Source organism: Acinonyx jubatus, chromosome E4 (assembly GCF_027475565.1).
Source record: "Acinonyx jubatus isolate Ajub_Pintada_27869175 chromosome E4, VMU_Ajub_asm_v1.0, whole genome shotgun sequence".
NCBI lineage: Eukaryota > Metazoa > Chordata > Mammalia > Carnivora > Felidae > Acinonyx > Acinonyx jubatus.
This window is the reverse complement of record NC_069395.1, coordinates 24,162,421-24,184,872: the sequence shown is the minus strand read 5'-3', so window position 1 is coordinate 24,184,872 and position 22,452 is coordinate 24,162,421. Positions and strand designations below refer to the sequence as shown.

General features: G+C 35.8%; 1 protein-coding gene across 3 annotated transcripts in view; it reads right to left on the bottom strand.

Moving 5' to 3' along the window:
* The window catches only part of CFH (complement factor H), a 224,954-nt gene that overhangs the window by 115,456 nt on the left and 87,046 nt on the right, over nucleotides 1-22,452 (bottom strand). For 2 of the 3 annotated variants that reach the window (XM_027074893.2, XM_027074897.2), the window contains 13 exons: nucleotides 21,534-21,716; nucleotides 19,773-19,946; nucleotides 18,196-18,372; nucleotides 17,012-17,194; nucleotides 16,722-16,904; nucleotides 14,247-14,417; nucleotides 12,186-12,368; nucleotides 11,526-11,735; nucleotides 9,526-9,699; nucleotides 8,646-8,822; nucleotides 7,771-7,944; nucleotides 4,073-4,255; nucleotides 3,212-3,608 (listed from right to left, as the gene is read on the bottom strand). In XM_027074893.2, the coding sequence (XP_026930694.2) occupies nucleotides 3,412-3,608; nucleotides 4,073-4,255; nucleotides 7,771-7,944; nucleotides 8,646-8,822; nucleotides 9,526-9,699; nucleotides 11,526-11,735; nucleotides 12,186-12,368; nucleotides 14,247-14,417; nucleotides 16,722-16,904; nucleotides 17,012-17,194; nucleotides 18,196-18,372; nucleotides 19,773-19,946; nucleotides 21,534-21,716 (2,369 nt within the window). In that variant the 3' untranslated portion in view covers nucleotides 3,212-3,411. Of the gene's footprint in view, nucleotides 1-3,211; nucleotides 3,609-4,072; nucleotides 4,256-7,770; nucleotides 7,945-8,645; nucleotides 8,823-9,525; nucleotides 9,700-11,525; nucleotides 11,736-12,185; nucleotides 12,369-14,246; nucleotides 14,418-16,721; nucleotides 16,905-17,011; nucleotides 17,195-18,195; nucleotides 18,373-19,772; nucleotides 19,947-21,533; nucleotides 21,717-22,452 lie in introns of those variants that run through there. The other variant, XM_053209182.1, reaches the window with a different exon arrangement.

The window sequence follows — 22,452 nt, the reverse complement described above, 5'->3', positions numbered from 1 at the left end:
TTTTTAACCCTGTGTTATTAAACTTGAATTGTAAGATCCAATAGGAGCAAATGAATTTTAAATTTCACTTCTATTTCAGTCTTCTGACAAGCCAAAAGACATTTAAAGTCGTTTCCATGGTGTTGAACATTTCTATTTCAACATAATTCTCTTCACAGGATGGTACAATTCTTGGGCTCTAAACACTATTTCCCAGTAAAAGGAATCAGACCCCTTTGGAAAGGTGTATGCTTACAGGCATTGGGCAGGGAAATACCCAGCGAGCCTGGAACATCATGTTGTCTTAAGAAATGCTCAAAGAATAATGGGGTATAACAAAGCAATCAGCAGCTAGTTTCAAGAGGCTCTCAACTAGCCAAATTTGGGATAATTTGAGCTTCAAAGACAATGCGTAGAATTAATTATGACAATTGAATAATAACAATTCAGGAATCCATGCTGATTATTTATTTATTTATTTATTTATTTATTTATTTATTTATTATTTTGAGAGAGAGGAGAGCTCGGTGGGGAGAGTGGGGCAAATGGAAAGAGAGAAAGAATCTTAAGCACACTCAGCGCACAGCCCAGAGCTCGAGCCCTGGGCTCGATCCCATGACCTGAGCCAAAATCCTGTTGGATGCTCCATTGACTGAGCCACCCAGGTGCCCTGGTGATACATTTAAAAAATAAATAAATAAATAAATAAATAAAATAAATATATATATATGGGGCGCCTGGGTGGCTCAGTCGGTGGAGCATCTGACTTCAGCTCAGGTCATGATCTCGCCGCTCTGAGCTCACGTCCCGCGTTGGGCTGTGGGCTGGCAGCTCAGAGCCTGGAGGCTGCTTCAGATTCTGTGTCTCCCCCTGTCTCTGCCCCAACCCGCTTGCATTCTATTTCTGTCTCTCTCAAAAATAAATAAACATTAAAAAAAATTAAAAAATGTGTATATATGTAAAGCTATCAGAAGGTCACTATTATCAAGTTCTTATTCTAAAATATTCCTATTTAGTACCAAGGACACAATAGTTGGATTCTAAACACTATTTCCCGGTAAAAAGAATCACGGGTGCCTGGGTGGCTCAGTTGGTTAAGTGTCCGACCTCCACTCAGGTCACAATCCTGTGGTTCATGGGTTCATGCCCTGCGTCTGGCTCTGTGCTAACTGCTCAGAGCCTGGAGCCTGTTTTAGATTCTGTGTCTCCCTCTCTCTCTGCCCCTCCCCCACTCATGCCCTATCTCTCTCTCTCTCAAAAATAAACATTAAAAAAAAAAGATTCAGACCTTTTTGGAAACATGTATGCTTACAGGTATTGGGCAGGGAAGCATATAGCAAGCCTGGAACATCATGTTGTACTAAAAAGAAAAGAAATGCTCAAAGAATAATGGGGTACAACAAGGCAATAAGGAGCTCATTTCAAGAGGCTCTCATTAGCCAAATTTGGGATAATTTGAGCTTCAGAAATAATGACTATATTTAATTGTGACAGTTGAATAAATAAAAATTCATGAATTCATGCTGATACATTTATTATTTTGTTAAAATTTTAAATTTATTATTATTATTTTTTTTTTTTGAGAGTGAGAACTCAATGGGTGGAAGAGGGGCAAAGGGAGAGAGAGCAAGAATCTTAAACAGGCTCCACACTCAGCACAGAGGCTGAGCTGGAGCCCAGGGTTCAATCCCATGACCAAAATCTGGTCAGATGCTCAACCAACTGAGCTACCCAGGCTCCCCACTGATACAACATTTAAAAAAAGAAAAAGAAAAAATATCTCTAAAGCCATCAGAAGGTGGCTTTATCAAGTCCTTACTCCAAAAATTGGAAATTAAAGAGCAAATATAAAGATTTACCAAATCTTTTTAGGTAAAAGTATTAAGGAGTTGGCAAATCAACACTCATCTTTACACGGGAATGGCAATAAATGCAGAAAAATATTAGATTAATCTTAAAAGTTGCTATTTCGCAGCCAAAAATGAAAATAATTGGGTATAGGCCATATTGGTTACAAGGCAAGTGTCATACATACATTCCACAAGCTTTGGGTGAAAGGTTCTGGAGAAATAGTATATACACCAGTATTGACAGCAAAGATAACTTGTGGATTGTAACACTATTCCTTTAAATGTGAGAAAACTGACTGTCATTTGTGACTCAGATTTAGATAAATCGGCTCCAGTAGAGACAGCCTGGTTTCTCATTCTGAGAATACCACTTGATTTGATGCAAATGAAGGAAGAAGATATCACCTTAAGATACTTTTACCTTGGATGAGCACTGGGTGTTGTATGGAAACCAATTTGACAATAAATTTCATATATTAAAAAAAAATACTTTTAGCTTGATTATATCTTTATTTTCATCCTAAAAATTTCATGTTTTTGTAGAAGTTAAACATGTTTTTGGTCAACTGATTTTAACTGTTTATGTTGTTTGAAATGTATGAATTTAAAAATTGCATTTCAGACTCTTGTGTTGAACGTGTTCAAAACTCTCTATACCAACAAAATCGTGGAGATGTCATTAGATTTGAACATCTTTACCAAAGAGGTCTTCATAGTTCTCAACATGTATTGCCTTACTTTATCTTTATTTTAAAACAACATATTCTTGTGGTTCAAAGGTGATGTATATTAAAGACAGATACAATGCAGAATGCAGGTTAGTATTAAGAAGTTAAACAGCTACTCTTAACCCTAGTTTCTCTAAATTCTGCTGTCAATTTTTTATTGTGCTTCCTGACAATCTTTGTTTTATAAATATTTAGTGTTCAAAGCACACTGTGTGTGTGTTTACACTTGACATCAGATTTTTTGTTAGTTTTCATGTCATGTTATCATAGTTATGTACCCAGTTCAATTCTAATCTCCCTTTATTCTTTCTTTAATTTTTATTGTGCTAGAGAGTTATCTTGTAGGAGATCATGTATTCCATTATTTTTTGGTATATCTGTCTTTTGATAGATAAGCAAAAGTAAGTAATAACTACTTACATCGTGTTAACATAGGTATGACATAGTTAGGTTTTGAAGTGTTTCTGAAGTGAAATTATTTTGAAGATGGAAAAGCCTTTTCTCCCATTTCCTCCAAAACGGACGGTCTCAGGAAGCCTCAGAAGTTACCGAGGAAGATTTGAGAAAGGTAGGAGAAGGATGCATAGAAGTCGTCACTGAAGTGATTGAATCTCATTTCTTGTCATAGATATTTTTTTAATAGGACACAAAGCATTTTGGTTTGCCAAGTTTTAATGAAGTGCTTTTAAGAAGTGATTTATTCACTTCTCAGATTATAATTACATCATCCATGAAATAGTTAACACAAATTCTGATATGAATATAAAGGAGTTTAACAATACCTGACAAAATAAGCATGAAAATTTTGAATAAATGTACATGTTTTAATTTTAGGACTGCATCTTAACCATATTTTATACACAAACAGGATAGGTCAGTTTCCCGTCCCAACAGGTTGCTCGGAATGTTTGTTGTGATGTCTGTCTACGATATCCAGGATTACATTGAAATTGAACAGTTTCCCTTGTTTGGAAATATCTCTTTTTCTTAGAAGACCATCCTAATTGTATGTTATGTTTTCTCATGGTTTCTTCTGATACCATACAAACATCTGAAGATTTAAAGAAAATGAACATAAGCATTAAGTAGTAAACAAATATTTTCCACAGAATTTCAGACTTTCAAAGTAGAATTGTCTGCACTGGTCCAGGGCTTTGTTCTCAAAACCTTTTCCAACCAGTTCATTGAAAACCCATCACATAGATGTAAATCATTTTAAATGATTAACGATGTAAAAATGAGGTACTGTGTTTAAGGTGTGCTAATTAAATGTTATAATGAAAGATGCATCATGTCAATAACAATAGGAAGAGCTTTCATTAAAGAATATTTTGTTGCTGTGGTTGCTTGAATAAGACTTTTTTTCTAATTTTATTTCTTCACATATTAATATTTGGTAGTCAAACATTTGATAGAATGATTGTGGTTAATCCATGAATATTCTGTTAATAAAGCAAAACACCTTTCTCATTATAGTGATTTTCCCAGGATCCAGGTGAATATTAAGATATTTACCCAAGCACTTTGGCGGTTCTGACCACTGTCCATATCTGCATGTGATGAGCTTATTTCCCTCAAGCACATACAAGGACTGGCACTGGTACTCAACAGATGACCCTGGAGCATATTCTGATGTTGGGAATGTGGTCATGTCTCCATTGTCAATAGCCGGAGGGGGCCCACATTTTTCTTTAGGGTCTAAAAAAGAATATTATTTGATTTATTGAACATCCAAAGAAAAACAGGGTAAAGTAAAGCAAATAAAAATATAGCATAATATACAACATCAAGACTTGTGATTTCTGCTGACAGAAATGATTCATTGGAGAAATTCTAATCACTTAAACTGAGAAGAACACTTTTAAGCACTTCCTTTTATCTCACATGAAAGCACACACAAAGCATTAACAAATTGTCTGCTTTGCAGTATTCTGGTATTAAAAAACATTTTCCCTAGTGAATAAATGCCAGACAGATGGAGAGCTAATATACACAAAGAAATTTTCTCATTAGTTGCAACATATTGTAGTGTCTATTGGATCTCAAGTCACTGTGTATTGACTTTCATTGTTATTACAAAAGAAACATCAGCTTTAATTAAGTCAAAGAATTACAAATTTGTATAATGTGAAAGGGAATTGTTGGCCTCCTATTCTGGACAAGGTGAGGTAGAAACATTTCTGCTAATCCCTTTGCTAAGTAAAACTAAAAACCCTGAACGTATCATAAAAAACAATAAAAGGGATTATGGAAGATGCAGAGTAGATATCGATCTAATCAGAGACCTTGGGATTCAAAGAATTACACTGTAATGAGTTTGGGTTTTCGTTGTCTCTTCTATGGATCCTGGACTGAGCACTGAAGAAGACTGGAACCCAGAAACAATATCAAGTTCATGGAAAAAAAAAATTCCAAGAATTGCCTGCTCTCTTTAGCCAAAGGCCCAGGAAAGGAGTATTCTAACAAGACAGAAGTATTTTTTACAGTATTCGAATAACTCCGAAAAAACATCATCAAGAAACCTTGACCATTCCTCTCCACGTGTTGCTCAGAGATCAACAGTGATCAACACAGGCCACGTGGTGTGCCCAGACTTCTATCCACCCTCAGGGAACAAGACGCCTCTCCACTTTCCATGGTGTCAGTGGAGGCCAAGTGGGAAGTCTGGACTTGCACTCTGGCAGTTTTGGAGGCCTGATAAATAAGAAATATCAATAAAATCCAGAGCCTTAAAACATAATATCCCAAATGTCTAGAAAACAACTGAAAATCATTCATTATAGGGGTGCCTGGGTGGCTCAGTGGGTTGAGCATCCAACTCTTGATTTGCACACAGGTCACGATCTCACGGTTCGTGAGTTTGAGCCCTGTGTTGGGCTCTGTGCTGGCAGAGAGGAGCCTGCTTGGGATTCTCTCTCCCTCTCTCTGCCCCTCCCCTGCTCACACACTGGAATGAGTGCTCACTTTCCTAAAATAAATACACCTTTAAGAAAAGAGAGAAAAACATCACTCATTATGCCAAAGACCAGGAAAACCTCAAAAGAGAAAAGATAATCAACACATGGCAACATTGAGATGACACAGATAATGGAATTATTTAGTGATGGTTTTTCAAAATCCAATGGGAATTATAGAACAGAAAAATAGAATAATGGATTTTTAAAAATCCTCACTGGATGGGCTCTATCATGGATTACAGATGACAGAAGGATAAATAAACTCGAATATAGAATACAGACTACTCACTTTGAAAACAAACAAAAGTGGACAGGGCTTCAGGGACCAGTAAGAGTATAGCAAAAGACTGGACAACCAGAAAGAGAAAAGAAAGGGGTTAGAGATGAAAACAAACAAACAAACAAACAAACAAAACCCTCAAACAATAATGGCTGAAAATTTCCCATGTTGGGCACAAGGCATAAACATTCATACTGAAAAAGCCCAACAGGATAATCCTAAAGAAATTCAAGCCAAGATACATCAAATCAAACTGAGGAAAACTAAAGAAAAGGAAAAATCTCAAAAGCAGCTACACAGAAATTAGGCAAGCCTCTAAGGGAAAAAGGGTTCAAGTGTCCGTGGGGTTCTCATCTGTGTCCATGGAGCCAGAGAGAAGTGACAACGTTTCTCAAGTGCTAGAAGAAAAGAAACTGTCATCTCTGAATGCCACATCCAGTGATGCCATCCTTAGGATACAAGGGAGAAATAAAGACGTTCTGAGACAATGGAAAAGGGGGAAAATATCTCCAGCAGATCTATCTTTAAAGAATTGCTAAAGGAATTCTTCAAATAGCACCGAAAAGATAACAGAAGGAGGACTGAGACTTCATGCAGGAAGAAAGAACAAGGCAACTGAGAAAAATAAGGGTAAAAATAATAGACTCTTTTTCCTAAGGAGTTTGTTATATTGGATGTTTGGGCAACATTGTGTCATTTCCTATAGTGCTCAACATATGTAGAAGAAACACTTAACATTTATCCCCCCCCACCCCCCCACAAAAGGTATTTATGTTTAAAATGTGGGAGGGTAAGAGGTGCCTGAGGGTTTTAGTCACGTAAGCACCTGACTCTTGATCTCAGCTCAAGTCTTGATCTCAGGGTGGTGAGTTCAAGCCCCGCAATGGGTTCCACGCTGGCTGTGAAGCCTACTTAAAAAAAAAAAAAAGTAAAATAAAATAAAATAAAATGTGGGGAGGATAAATGGACCTAAATGGAAGTAAGGTTTCCACATTTCACTTGAAGTGGTAAAATGTCAATTCCGGGAGGAGTGATAAGCTATCTATGTACATCTTAATATTAGGGCAACCACTAATGAAACTATACAATGAGATATGCCCCCAAACAATATAGAGGTGTCAAAATAATATTATTTTAAGATGTTTCAAAAATCTACAGTGATGAGAAGAAAGGAAATGGAAGTGAGAAACAGGAAACACAAAACAAACAGTAAAATGCCTGACACAGCCCCTAATCTATCAAAAACTACTTTAAGTGTAAGTGGTTTAAATACTTCAGTGAAAAGACTGAAATGGCAGAGTGCACACATAAACAAGAACCAACCGTCTGGAGTCTAAAGAAACTCACTTTAAACATGAAAACATAGGTGGGATCAAAGTAAAAGACTGGAAAATATATATGCCAGGCAAAAGTGGATTTGAAAAACAAGTGGCTATAATATCTCCTTTGTTGGCTACCCTTCTTTCGTAAACTCTAAATGCTGGAGTGTCCTATGATCAAGTTCTCAGACTTTTTCTTCAGTATACACTAATTCCTGGGTTGAGCTCAACTAGTAACCTTCCTTTAAATATAATCCACATGCTGAAGAAGCCCAAATTTATATCAAATTCTGTGATCACGCCCCAGCTGCGGATTCCATGTCTCCAAGTGGAATTTCATAGAGCTGTCAAATGTCCTCAATGTATCTTCAATACATTTATTCCTCAGGAAATAACCGAGGGTCTTAATGCTTAACACAGAGAGAATTTTCCATGATTCCAGCTGTCCTAATCTGGTCAAATCTTTCATAAAATAAATACATCCACAATAGAGTCCACTGAAAGAAAAAACTGGATTTTAAGCACCATCATTTTATTTGAGATTAAAAAATGAACCAAAATAACTACTTCATTATATATTTATATTAACATATTTAGTCCCTGAAATATTCGCTTAATATTTAAAGAGAATATTTTAAGGGAAATAAAACACTTTACCTAGGCACTGAGGTGGTTGTGTCCAGTTCCCATTTGAACATGTCACTTCTCTGCCCCCAACCAGGTAAAAAGGTATGATGCATTCATAACGTGCCCTCTGACCAGGTAGATACTTAGACATCTCATTCGGTATAATAGCATTTTTCACTCTGGGTGGATTCCCACAGGAAATATCTGAATAGAAAGAAAAAAAGTCGCATCTCTAACATAATGGTCATTTTGAATAGCAAATCAACGAATGGGATTCCAAATAGATCTCTAAGAGGATTTTAAATCAACAGTTAATCTGCCATGAAAGGCTGCTAATTTTAAGAAATTTACATATAAGACTGAAGGAGATAAAGCAATATATTTTATTTTATAAGACTTGGCAAAATAACAGAAAAATAAATGTATAATTGACAAAAACTGCCTTCAATGATTCTTTTTTGCAAACGCTTAAGGACATTTCAATGCATAATGTATAATTCACCAGTGAGATTCAGGTGGACGTAAATATAACAGGCTATAGGTATGGCTCCTAGACTGGAGTATACACTGAATCCCTTGGGAATTGTTAAGACACTTTCAGGGTTGCAGCCCCAGAGTTTTTGCCACCGCAGGTCTGAGCAAGCCTGTGAATTCACATTTGCATTTCTAACCATTTCCCAGAAGATGCTGATTCTGTTCTTCCAGAGACCACAGTTTGAGAACCACTGGGCTTTCAGGTTGACCACTGAGTACACAATTATATCCCTTTATGTTAAAACATAAACTTCTTCGACCTGGCCTAAAAGAATAATCCATGTCCATTTCATAAGTGCTGTTAGAAGGAATTGCATATTATATTAGTTAAGACATTTTCACAAATAGGTTTCAAAATTTCATTGAAGTACCTCTGCATATTGGCTTTCCTATCCATTGGCTGTTAATACACTGGATAGTATTTGGTCCATCCAAAAGGTAATTATTTGGACATTTATAAGTCACTTTTTCTCCTGACCTATATGACGTCTTCTTCTGGCCTATGGGTGTGGCATTACCGAAGTCGGGTAAGCTAAAACAATCCGTGTCTGAAAGAAAAAGAATATGTACTTGTTTAGTAAATATTTTAAAGTACATAATGACTAATAACTATAATGTAGAATAATAGGTACACATCGAACCAATGAATACCTTGCAAAATTTTTTCTTATACCCTGAAAAAATATGTTAGAAGTCTTGCTTAATTATATTGAATAGTCCTATGTTTATCAAAGTATAACATGGGGATGATGACATCGTAAGCCTGAAGAGATATGGATACATGTAATGCTTGAGATCACACTTCTTGCATTCAAATTCTTTCTTGCCCATACAAGCCATCTACCTTATGTATTTGTATTTTCACCTCTGTTAAAATCTGTTACCTTTATTCATGTCAAATATCTCAGAAAACTATATACATACAAGGAGATAACTGACTAACAGTAAATTGAATAATGATGGGATTGATGAGCAGGGACCACCTGTGAGACAGGAACAGGGATGAGAAGTCTGAGGATGTGTATCACAGGAGGTCTAATGTGCACACACGGTGACATGAAAGTGAAATAATTTGGCTCATGCTGTCACACTTTTATTATTACTATGGCTATTAATTCTCTACTAGAATCCACAGCTTCCCAGAGATACCCTGTTGAATTCTGGAATTACTGCCTAGTTTCATATTTGTACCATTTATGCTCTGAATTAAGAATATTTATCAATCGTAGAGTAAAATTAAATACACTATACTTTTGCACTCTGGTGGATGGGACCATTTTCCTCCTAAACATCTTATGAATGCAGGTCCATTAATCTCAAAACCTTTGGTGCATTTGTACGTTACTTCTTCTCCATATTGGTAACTGTCTGATACGTGAGATAGAATACCATGTGGAATCAAGTGTGGTGGCGCACAGGAAAGTCCTAAAAAAAGAAAGAGACAAAGAAAGAATGACTCCATGTTTTACTAAAACTGAAACTTAATTTTATGCATTGGTTGCCATATTTGGCAGTTTTATTTGAAAAAAAATAACACAGGATCTGCAATTATATCATGGAGATGGTGTGCAAATGCTTCCTAAAACCATCATTCTGATGTATCCAGTTGACAACCTGAGTAGGAATTTGAAACTAAACATGTCAGTACATTATCGGCCATAGCGACTTCTTTCTAGATAGGTTTCCTGAGGCAAAGGAAACAAAAGCAAAAATAAAGTATTGGGATTACATCAAAATAAAACACTCGTGTACAGTGAACAATCAACAAAACTAAAAGACAAGCTACAGAAAGGGAGAAGATATTTGTGAATGATGTAACTGATAAAGCATTAGTAACCAAAATATATAAAGACCTTATAAAACTCAACACCCCCAAACCGTAACCCAGTTAAAAATGGGCAGAAGACAAGAACAGACATAGATCCAAAGAAGACATGCAGACAGCCAACAGACACATAAAGAGATGCTCAACATCACTGATCATCAGGGAGATGCAATTCAAAACTACAATGGGATATCACCTCACACCTGTCAGATAGGCTAAAATCAACACACAAGAAGCAACAGGTGCTGGCAAAGATGTGGAGAAAGGGAAACCCTCCTGCAGTGTTGGTGTGGGAACGCAAACTTGTGCAGCCACTCTGGAAAACAGGGTGAAGATTCCTCAAAAAGTTAAACGTCGAACTACCCTATGATTCAGCAATTGCACTACTAGATATTTACCCAAAGAATACAAAAATACTACTTCAAAGGGACTCATATGCCTTGATGTTTATAGCAGCATTATTTCCAATAGCCGAGATACAATGAGTAAAGAAGAGGGGGTACAAACACACAATGGAATATTAGTCACAAAAGAAAGAAATCTTGCCATTTGCAATGACACAGATAGAGCTACAGAATGTAATGCTAAGTGAAATAAGTCAGAGAAAGATAAATAATATATGATTTCACTTATATGTGGAAGTTAAGAAACAAAGCAAATGAGCAAAGGGGGGGGGGTTGGGGGAAGAGGGAGAGAGGCAAACCAAGAAACAGACTCTTAATTATAGAGAACAATGTGATGGTTACTAGAAGGGAGGTGGGTGGGAGGATGGGTTTAGCAGGTGATGGGGATTAAGGAGGGCACTTGTGATGAGCACCGAGTGTTGTATGGAAGTGTTGAATCACCATATCCTACACCTGAAACTAATATTACACTACATGTTAACTACCTGGAATTTAAACTAAAACTTAAATAATAAAAAAAAAAATGTCAATATATTTATGAAAGACACTATCAGTGTTTCTCAAACTAATAGCGAATAATAAAAGAAGAGCATTGAGAATTAATCATCTTATGTACCATGTGTTGTAAGAACTCAAATGACATTATAGGAAAAACAAATTTATAAAAACTCATGGCAAAGCAATCAGTACAAGTTCCATATATAAATGGGTAGGAATATGAATAGGCGGTATGTATATGGACAGAGAGGTTTAGTTGTACTACACATCTAGTTTTCATTAAACAATTGCCAGAATTCAAAGTGAGTCTGTAATGAGTCAATGAAATTAACACAAAGAGGATAGATTTGATTATGCAAAAATTGCTGGTAAGGTACATAAATATATAAATGATTTTAGATATTTAGCTATAAATGAGTTTGTATATTTAGAAATCTAAAGGATTCTTTCTCACGAATTTGACAATTGATTATGCTTAATGGATTATATCGACAATAGAATTGTGGTTTGCATACTGTCCTCACCTACACACCGAGGTGGAGAACTCCATTTTCCCATGTGGCACGTTATCTCATCTTTTCCAGATATCCTGAAACCATCCTCGCAAGTGTATTTTAATTTGGTGCCATGTACATAAACCTCAGGTTTCAATGTTTCGTCCATCTCTTCTGAAAATTGAGATGATTTAATGGTTCCATGTTCTATCTGAGGTGGTTGAGGACATGGGCTTTTTTCTGTATAAAGAACAGAGATCAATGTTTAAATTGAAAAATGTAATCAAATACTAGTTGAGGTTTTAAAATAAGGATAATCTGAAAAATTAAATTACTGAAAAACTAAAAACATCTGGAATTTGCAAGCTCATGTCTCCATCAAATCTACAGTAGTATCTGCTTGGTCACTCTGCCCCCACATTCTTGTCCTGTTCATCACGAGTGAAATTTTCTATGGTATTTACAAACAAATTTTCTATGGTATTTACACAGTAACCCAAAGTTTTGGTCTGTTTCTTTCATAGTAGAAGTGAAAGAATGCCGATTGATTTGTATACTTAGATTGCAATTTACTGTTTCAAGATAAAGTGAAATACATAGACAGAAAGGTCCTTGTTCATTTACACAAAGCACAGGGGAGTATTAACCTCATTTGAAAGAATGTTACAAAGCAAGTTATGCATTACTGACCAACGCAGTGTGGTATTGACTGCCATCTTCCATCCTTGCACACGATTTCCTCTGCATCCTGAATTATATAATTGTCTTGACAGACAACAGATACTTTTTCTCCATCCTGATAATTTACCGTCGTTGCCATATTGTGAGCATTGGGAATCTGAGGTGGAGGTGGGCATGACTGCATTTGTACTTCTACAAATATGAAAATTAGATTTCGTGATGAAAATCAGAAGTTAAAAATACTAAAGAGAAAGCCCAATAATAATGTATCATAAACGATAAATAATAAGGTTATGCTTAAACATGTGATACTCTTCAGCTTGTGGAGTGCTTTAATACATCACACGTGGTCTTAATGGTAGTATCTTCCTTTTATTCCTTCTGTGATAAATCGTGCATAATTTATGTAAGACTTCTTTTAATTATTTCTAACCATTACGATGTACTAACTGAATCATCCACTCAGTAACAGGCACTAAATAAATACTGATATTAGGATCTTTTTACAGCTATCTATAATCACATGTATTGTGATTGCATTAAAACCCTTATAAGATGTGGAATGGAAAATAATTAGCCAAAGGAAGAATTACATGTAGTTAAAGATCAATTATTTGATACAGGTCCTGGCCAAGACATTAATTAGATATGGTCATTAGTGATTAACAGTGTGTTGTTTAAAGTTCAAAACTCTCTGGAGATACTGTTGACTAGGTTGCCGACACTGTTTAGAGACACACAGATGATGAAATGCACCCTGTTTAACGGATTAGACAGCCTGACTTTAGTTCTATGACCAGCAAGGTATACAAGATTCCTTTGCAAACTTGCGTTTGAGCTCCCATAAAGCAGAGATACCTCACATGTATCGTGGCAGTTCATAACCTGGAGACAAAGATGTCCTGTTCCACTGAGGGAAGACTCTGGGCGACTAACCCTGGAGGCTTTTGGACCTCTCTGTGATACCTATGTTTTGCTTTCTCCTGCCATGCGTTTATTTCATTAAAGACCTTATGTGACTGTACATTGGGAAGTCTCCTGAGTCCTTCCAATTATCTGACACTTTGTATTCAATTCAGAGAAATTGTTGACGGAATATAATTCATTCATGCTGACTAATATGGTCATATTTTCTATTTCTATCTTTAGACAGATGCAGAGGTATTTTATATTTAATCAAAAGTTTTTTTCTTATTTCTGTTTTCATTATCTTGGCATATTTTTTCAATGTATTCTCAAAGATTTATTCTCTTCTATATCTGCTTGTTTAAGCATTTTTGTCCTAATAATCTTAATTTCTACTTCCTCTTGATACATTTTACCAGAGGTTGGTCTGGCAACTAAATCTCTGGCAGGTGCCATATCTGCACTTTCCCTCTACCTTGATGGCACCAGTGGGTGCACTCCAGTCCAGGGCTCTCCTGTGGCTTCATCAAAGCCGGCGAGCGGGCCCCAGCCCTGCATTCTGCTGCCTCACTAAAGCTGGCCAGCATGATCAGCCCACAGAGGGCACACTCCTTGATCCCCAGGCTCTAGTGGCCTGAGGGGCTTGCATTTCTGGGGCCTGCAACACACTACAACAATCCGAGAGATAACTCTTGGTGGGCCACTACCTCCAGGGCACCACAAAGCAGCCTGAAACACAGCCCAGACTTTCTGGGGAAAAAGCCTAATTATCTGTCTTAGACCGGTAGCCTGAGGGGTGGACTTGAGATTCGCCACATATCTGGAGGCCACCGAGGTGCTCTCAGGGAACGTGGACCGGGGGATGCCATCTTTGTGCTCTCCTCAGCCTCAAAGAAAACCAAATCACTATTTCTTAAAGATACCCGACCGGGCGTTAATTTGAGGCCATCAAGTTTCTGGGTGGGTTGTTTTATAGCTGACTGAAGCACTGATGCACTTAATATCTAGAAATGATGTTTTGGTTAGTTTTTAAATTCCCTTCCGGCTTCAAAGTTATTTGTAATAATAAATAGCTAAACATGTTTAAAAGATGCCCAAATACTGCTTTGGCAAGTTTGGAGGAAATAGAGTAAGATTTTGAAAGTACTATAAACAAGAGCTTACCTGTGCAGTTTAGTTCAGGATCCCATCTTCCATTTATGCACGTTGAGTGTTTCTGTTCTAATTTTCCTCTACATTTGTAAGTTATGTTCTCATTATGATCAAATTCGGTTTTCAATGGATTTACCTCACGTATAGTTAAGCTGTATTTACACTTCTGAAGTTCATCTGTTGCTAGAAAATGAAAATATTGCCTTGAAAGGACTACTTATAAGAATCAAAGCAGTTAATGCAGAACAATAGCTTAGACTCAATAGTATATCGAAACTAGAATTTATGCCCGTAAGTCCCACCAACCAAGTTATTCCTGATCATATTGCATGTGATGGGCTACTTATCATGTCTGAACATAAGTCCTGTGTCCAGGCTTTGAAATTTCAGAGAAAATGTCTGCCATAAAAACAGCCCACTGTATTTATGTACACTGTATTTATGTACACTGTACACTTTGGGGATTAGAAAAGCATTAAGAGGCTCACTTTTTTGGATGATTTACACACTGAACAGTCATCACCTGGTTAAATTTGGTCTCTTATTTATCTGTGGAAATAGAATATATGAAGCTGCTAGTTTAAATATCGTGTTTCAGAAAAATGAATATATTTTTTCACTTATGGTAATTTAATAAGCACATCTAAAATGTATTACGTAAAATGTGAACACTTAGGCAGATCTTTTGCATGATCACTAAAATGGGACAAATACTTGGACTAAGAAATTGGGTGCTTCAAGTCACAACCTGTTTACTGTATATACTCTTCCAATCTTTGAAAAACTATTTTGTACATCAGGTCAACCTATAATTCAATAATATTGTAAGAGTCCATTTTGTTGACTCTAATACGAGTATAACAACTTTTTATACAACTACATACTTCAAAAATTCAATGCAGCCCGGAGTACTTTGTCAAGTTGATAAAATATCAATTGATGTAGGTCTTTGGATTTTTTAATAATTACCCAAAGAAGTAATGATTTTGTAATACAATAAAAAATAAAACAAAGGGGACTAATTCAAAACACACTAGAGGCTGAAAATAAATTCTGTTTTTAGGGCTTGTCCTCAGTGTTGAGGGAGACAAAACAAGGTTTTCTTCAGGTGATAGTAACTCATCTATAGTCCAAAGGAGTGGTAGTGGGTGTTGTCATGGTCCTATGATTGACTGGTTTCTCAAAGAATTTCCTTGATTCTTACGAGAAAATAAACATTTTGAGAAGAGTGGAAAGCTAGACTAGCTAGAGGTACAAAATAAACACTGAGAGGAGAAAATTGGAGTAAGGTCCATGATAGTTAAAAGTGGATTATGGTAAACTTGAATATAGGTTGAAGATTAACTTTGGAAAGGCAAACTCTGAGATCTAAAAAGAGTAATAAATGAAATAGATGTTTTAGTATAAGAGTGAAAAGTAGAGCGTTTTCACGCCTGTTACAACCTTGGGTTTCCCCCATATAAAATGAGGGGAAATCATTTGTGGAGATAGAAGAGGACAAAGATGAAATTTGGTCTTGAAGGACTGGCAATACTTCTCATGGGAATGTGTCTAGCAAAAATGTAAGGATTAAAAAGCAACAAAACTTAAGGGTTCATTCAACAAACTCCTATTTAATGTCTGCTGTATGTTCACCAGTCCTTTGTATATTGGGAATACATCGTGAACAAAACGGGTGTCAATCTCTGCTCTCATGGAACATGAGCCTAAGCCCTACCTTCTCCTTGGAACAATTAATGCCTAGACATCTGGTGAATAAGTAAGATTGGACATCCAGGACTCTCTTTGAATGTAGGACCCAAGAAAACTGTAGGAAAGAACTCATTCCAAGGGAAAAAGGAACAGGGCCCCCAATATTTTCTCAGCTAGTCATCAAAGACATGGTCATCCAAAGGTCAGGATGATGCACATACATCAACCACAGTGAAGTCCAACAATCAGGTTTGTTTCCTGGCCCCACCCTGACTGCCTCCTTTGACTGACTTATACTGCGAACCCAGAGGGTCTGCAGCTCACCCACCCTTTGGCACATTAACTTCTTGCTGCCGCATTTGAAACAGACTGAGAGATCCTTAGAAGTTTTGAGAGAGGCAAGATTCCTATAGGGACGTAGCAAGTGGGCACTTTCTTGACTTTGTCTGTTTTCCAGGGCCTGAAAACAAGAGTGCCGCGTAAAACAAAAATGGGATTTATGCAAATATGCCTCTATTTTCCTGGCGATTAATACTCAGATTTAAATCATATGAATAACTGTAGGTAAAATTTAGCTTCACACTTAAAAACCATGTTAATTTCAGGGATAGAAAGGGTGATCAAACTCTTTTGCTAGTTTATATTTTTCCTTTGTAGACGATAAGCAATCATTATAATTTAAGACCGGACATTTTCAAGCATATATCTAAATTTCAAAACTATGTTTGCAGATACAGTTTTTACAATAAAAATATTACATTTCATTGACCGTCTATTTGAGAAGTGTCTTCTCACCAATGCACTGAGGAAGTTGGGTCCATAATCCACTTATACATGTAATTGATTTCTGTCCAATCATTGTGAATCCTTCTCTGCAATTGAACTCCACTGAATCTCCGTGGTGATAGGAAGGGTTAGAAGTCTGAACAGCATAGCCGTAATTAAGTTCTGGTATATCTCCACATGTAGTCTCCACCTCTGTGAAAAGTTCAGAAAAATATGTTTACTTATAAAATATAATTTATGTGTTTCTATAAATATAAAAGGTTGGTCTATTTTAAATATGAATATATTTTATACATTACCAATACAAATAGGCAAGTCTGTCCACTGTCCATCAACACACTGAATTTTATTAAAACCCTTCATCAGAAATCTAGGATTGCACACATATTCCACCAAATCGTTGTGTTCATAGTTTTCTTTCTGTGTTTCTTTAACTTTCCCATTAAGGAGTTGAGGAGGTGGAGAACACTGTTTTGTTTGCTCTACAGGAGAAATAATGTGTAAATAGTGATCAAATTACCTATTTCACAACTTAAAAAACAATAAAATGGGGAGTTTTTTCTTTAATTAATTTATATTATTTATAATGTACTTTATTATAGCCTTCTTAAGCAATGAAAAACAAATAGTGCTTAAACAAGAAACATGTTTCCCAGTTCTTTTTTCAAAATTATTATTTTAGAAAGAGAGATAGAAGATAAGAAGGGAGAGGAGAAAGAGAGAGAGTGAGAATCTTAAGCAGGCTCTATATGTTCAGCATGGAACCCGACATGGGGCTCGATCCCATGACCCAGTGATCATGACCTGAGCTGAAATCAGGATTCAGATGCTCAACCAATTGAGCCACCCAGGCACCGCAACCCAGTACTGTTAATTACACTGAGCTAGTATATTGGAAGTATATTGAAACCCAGAAAACATGTTTAATAATCTAGATATTCTAAAGATGTATGCAAACCAATTAATAAATATGGTCATGTAAATGTTAACAATATTCATATGCCATGGAAAAATTTTATCAAAACTGTTTGAAAAAAATGTCATCATTTGAGGCTAGCATTTTATCAACATATTTTAACTTTGGTTAAGACATACATGTGATTGAATGGACTGAATTAACTATACATTGCTTGAATATTGTTTAGACACTCGATGAAGGTTGAGGGAAGGCCCATGCCATACCAAGTGTCCAATATTAACAGTGGAATTGTAGTCAAAAGGAAAAGTAACAAACACTGAGGCATAATATACGTATCTATGGCTATTACCACTACATATTTCAAGAAACAAGTGGAGATTGAGTTCTTAAGTAAGAAAATCTGAGATATCTACTACCCAACACATGTCCTGGCTTAATGAATTAGATTACAGACACACACACTTGAAGCCAACAGAAAATTAAGCGTGAGAGAAACAAAAACATAAAAATGTTGGTTTCAAAAATCCTATTTCTTGTTGTAGCAATTAGAAGATAAATATTCACCTTTACATGTTGGAAGATTAGGGGACCATCCAAAGTCGTAACACTGAACTGAATCTGGTCCAACTCTTTTAAGTCTTTGTGTGCAGAAAAATTTCAACACATCTCCGACTCTATATTTGTCTTCTTTAGGCTGAATATTTAAGTTATCTTCGATTTCAGGAATCTTGCATTCTATTTCTATAAAAATGTTCAAATAATTTGGTGTGAATATAAAATTAATCATTGGCAAAGTAAATTTTATATGTGTCTTATAAAAATGAGGTGCTGGGTACTGCTTACACAGAGGAGCCACAGAAAATTTTACATATTAGGTTTTCTACACCCTCTAAATTCATAGGGGACCCTGAGAAATATTAAGGCATTGAAGAGCAACATATGTACCCTGAAAATGTATTTGGAAGGTGAACTTGCTTACACTGGATCTGATTTTATAACTGACATTTATAAAATAAATGCTATATTATTTTGTACTCTCAAAACAGAAACATATTCTTCACATTAAAAAAAAAACACCCTGATGCTACATTTTTAAAATTGCACTCAAATAAGATTAGTATTTTGTTTAATGTAAATATAATTGGACAACCAGAACACTAGGAGACATTTCTAACAGTTTCTAAGAAACTATTACAATAGCTTAATTTATATTGATTATATTATATTAGTACAGAAATCAAACTGAAAAATGAAACAAAATAAGGAACCATGTTCAAAGCCAAATAGGCATATTCTAGGCATCCTGAGTATTTATATCATACCCAATTATCTATTCTTATTAAACCTTTATACTATCTATTAATAAATTATTGATTATTCTGATTCAATTTAAGAATGTGTAAAATTATCCCTTCAAATTTGTCAATTTTGTGACATTCGTGACATTCCCGAATAAAAATAAGCTAAATTCCTAAAATAAAGAGCTTCTCTCAGGGTCTGCAGAAATTAGCACTCAAGGCAGAAGGTGTAAAAGCAGAAACTCATGGGCAAAATAGCTGAGGAAATTGTAAGAAACTACAATTTTGGTTTTCATATAGCATACACTCAAAGAACCCAGTTTTAAATAATATGAAAACGTGCATTTAGAATAATAAACAAAATTATTCTTTGTTTATAAACCTATCATGTATATGGCCCATAGGAAACACTGTGTTAAAGAGAGATAATGGTCCTTGGGCTTTCAAACACCCTCTTCTCCCAGGTTACAGTAAATCAGAAGAAGACACCTTGATTTTAATCATGACTTCTTAAAACTTAATTAATTAATTTTAGATGATTATTTGTTTTTGAGAGAGAGAGAGACAGAGTGTGAGTGGGAGGGGTGGAGAGAGAGAGTGAGACACAGAATCCGAAGCAGGCTTCAGGCTCTGAACTGTCAGCATAGAGCCCCACATGGGGCTTAAACCCGAGAACTGTGAGATCATGACCTGAGCCAAAGTCTGAGGTTCAACCCACTGAGCGACCCAGATGCCCCCAAAATGACTTTAAACAATGCAAATTTGTTCAAACTGGGATATCTTAAACACGTCTTGTTAATTTTGTTAGTCATGAAAAAAAATACCTGGAAAAATGGTACTTACCATAACATATTGGTTTATGAGACCAACCATTGTTCCTACACACTATTGAACCTGCGCGCCCATCTTGGCTTTTGTATCCATCGTGGCATTCATAGTCCAACTTGTCATTGAGTTTAAACCACGTGACATTGCTTTTGGCTTTGGCATTCTCAAATGCTGGCATGTCACAAGATTCTAATGCATAACAGAATTGAAGATTTCAATTCTAATATTATTTAATGGACGATGTAATTAAGTCTCATCCCAAGGAGGTAAAAAAAACCTTTATCAATTAGCTTGTGCTAGTAAATTCAGTACCAAATTAATTTAAGAATACCAGTGATAAATCATTGTCTTGAAAGTTACTCGAAATGAAAAAATATGTTTCTACACAGCATTTTTCTTATCACTTAAACACTCTGAAAAAATTTTTCTACGAACACTTTTCTCAATCAGTTATACTTATGTGTTTATGCCATATTTGTAATCAAATAGGCCATTACAGGTGCATCCTATTTTAACTAGCAGAGAGGAATAGGATTTTGTGAACTAAGATGCCACATTCACTGGCAAGGTGACAAATATTCCAGACAAAACTGGATCAGTTGAATACGACTGGTTTTCAAAAATGCAAGTAAATTTTTACACACTCTATAAAACTCTACTTTAAAACATCATAATTTCTAAAGCTCACATGCTGATTTTCTTCCCCAAATATTTTCCTAATGGCTGTTCATTTTTCTAAACATACCAAGATTGAATGGAGAGATAACTATTTTTATTATTAGTTATAAGAAAGTAAAATGTTAAAGGTTTTAATTTTTGCTAACAGTGTGTTCATAAAGATTAGGTAATTCATCTCAAATTTTATGCTGTGTTACGGAGCCAGCTACCTTAAAGCTTTAAAAAACAAAGGAAAACTACACTAGTGAAGAGAGACAGTGTGTTTCTCTTCCATAGTAAGTACTGCAATGGATAACTAACTAACATTCAGTATAAAATGACTTTATATGGGAGCCACTTTTATGATTTTTTTTGTGGCTAGTGCCCATAGTAAGCATGGAAATTGAAAAAAAAAAAAAGGAAATGAAAACAGTACAAATGGATATTCAAATATCCACTTCCTTTAAAGTGAATATGTAAATATCAGTTCAAAACTATCACTGTGTAGCTTTGGAGGATAAGATAAACTGAGGAAACTATTCATAGAAATCTTCATAAACATCCAGGGACAGGGAAATCTTTCAACACAGCTGTATTTGGCACCATCTAGCAGTATTCCTTCTCCACTAACTAAATGTTTATGAAGATTTTCTAAAGGAGAGGATTTTTAAAGTGGGCTACCCTGGAATGTCAACCATAAACTCCATACTTTAATTAAAATTCTGCACTATGGACCCACATCTTCACTTACAAACATAACTTTCATGTCTAGAAACAAAGATTCTGTCATCAAAGTCTGATCACCTAAAAGCAGGAATAGGCACAAATATATTTTGCCAGCCAAAAATAAGTGAGTTTCCAGGAGAATACACATAAGGCTCCCTAACTCGTTTCCAAATCACAGGATGTTTTAAAGTGGAAAATAACGTAAACTGAAAGATGTCCTGCTACTACGCTGTATAAGTGATTACTCTTAAAGGCAAAAAATTACATCGTTTTTCATTTATCTTTTCAAATGGGAATCGTGTCAGCCCCTCCCGTCAGAAAAGAATTAATTTAGAGTAAACTTTTGTTCAATAGCCATCAGCATAATGAATAGGAACATAATAAATTACTCACTAATACATGTGGGTTGAGGTGACCATCCACTTTCCAGACATGTAACTGATCCTGAAGTTTTACCATCTGGTGTTACATATCCTGGTTTACATTGATACTGTGTTTCTTTATTTAAGGAATATGTAGGTTCATATTCAGAAAAAAATCCATTTTCAATTGTTATCTCTGATTTTGAACATGTTTCTGAAAGGCAGAAAGTATAAGAAAAAGATAAGCATATAAATAAACATTTTTATAAAGATTCACTGTAACAACACAAAAATAAGGAGTCATTTACAAATGAAAACCTGGAAAAATCTGAATCATCCAAATTCCTGGGACAGAAAAAGTAAGCGACAAAGATACTAAATCAAAATAGTTCATTAATTTTTTCTCTTTGGAATGAAGTGACATTTAGAATACACAGAATCCGGGGCGCCTGGGTGGTGCAGTCGGTTAAGCGTCCGACTTCAGCCAGGTCACGATGTCCCGGTCCGTGAGTTCGAGCCCCGCCGGTCCGTGAGTTCGAGCCCCGCGTCAGGCTCTGGGCTGATGGCTCGGAGCCTGGAGCCTGCTTCCGATTCTGTGTCTCCCTCTCTCTGACCCTCCCCCGTTTGTGCTCTGTCTCTCTCTGTCCCCAAAATAAATAAACGTTGAAAAAAAAATTAAAAAAAAGAAAATTGTTACCATTGTCCTGATGAATGGACTCATTATTATTATATAATGATCTTCATCTCTAGAGACAGTTTTAGATTAAGTCAGTTTTTTTTTTCTCATAGAAGTATAATCACTCCATCATTCTTTGGTTGCCATTTGCATGAAATATCTTCTTCCATTCCTTCACTTTAGCCTATTGTGTCTTTAAATCTAAAGTGATTTCTTGGTTATTTTATTTTAAATCACTCAGGTACTCATTCCTTTTAATAGGTAAATTTAAATG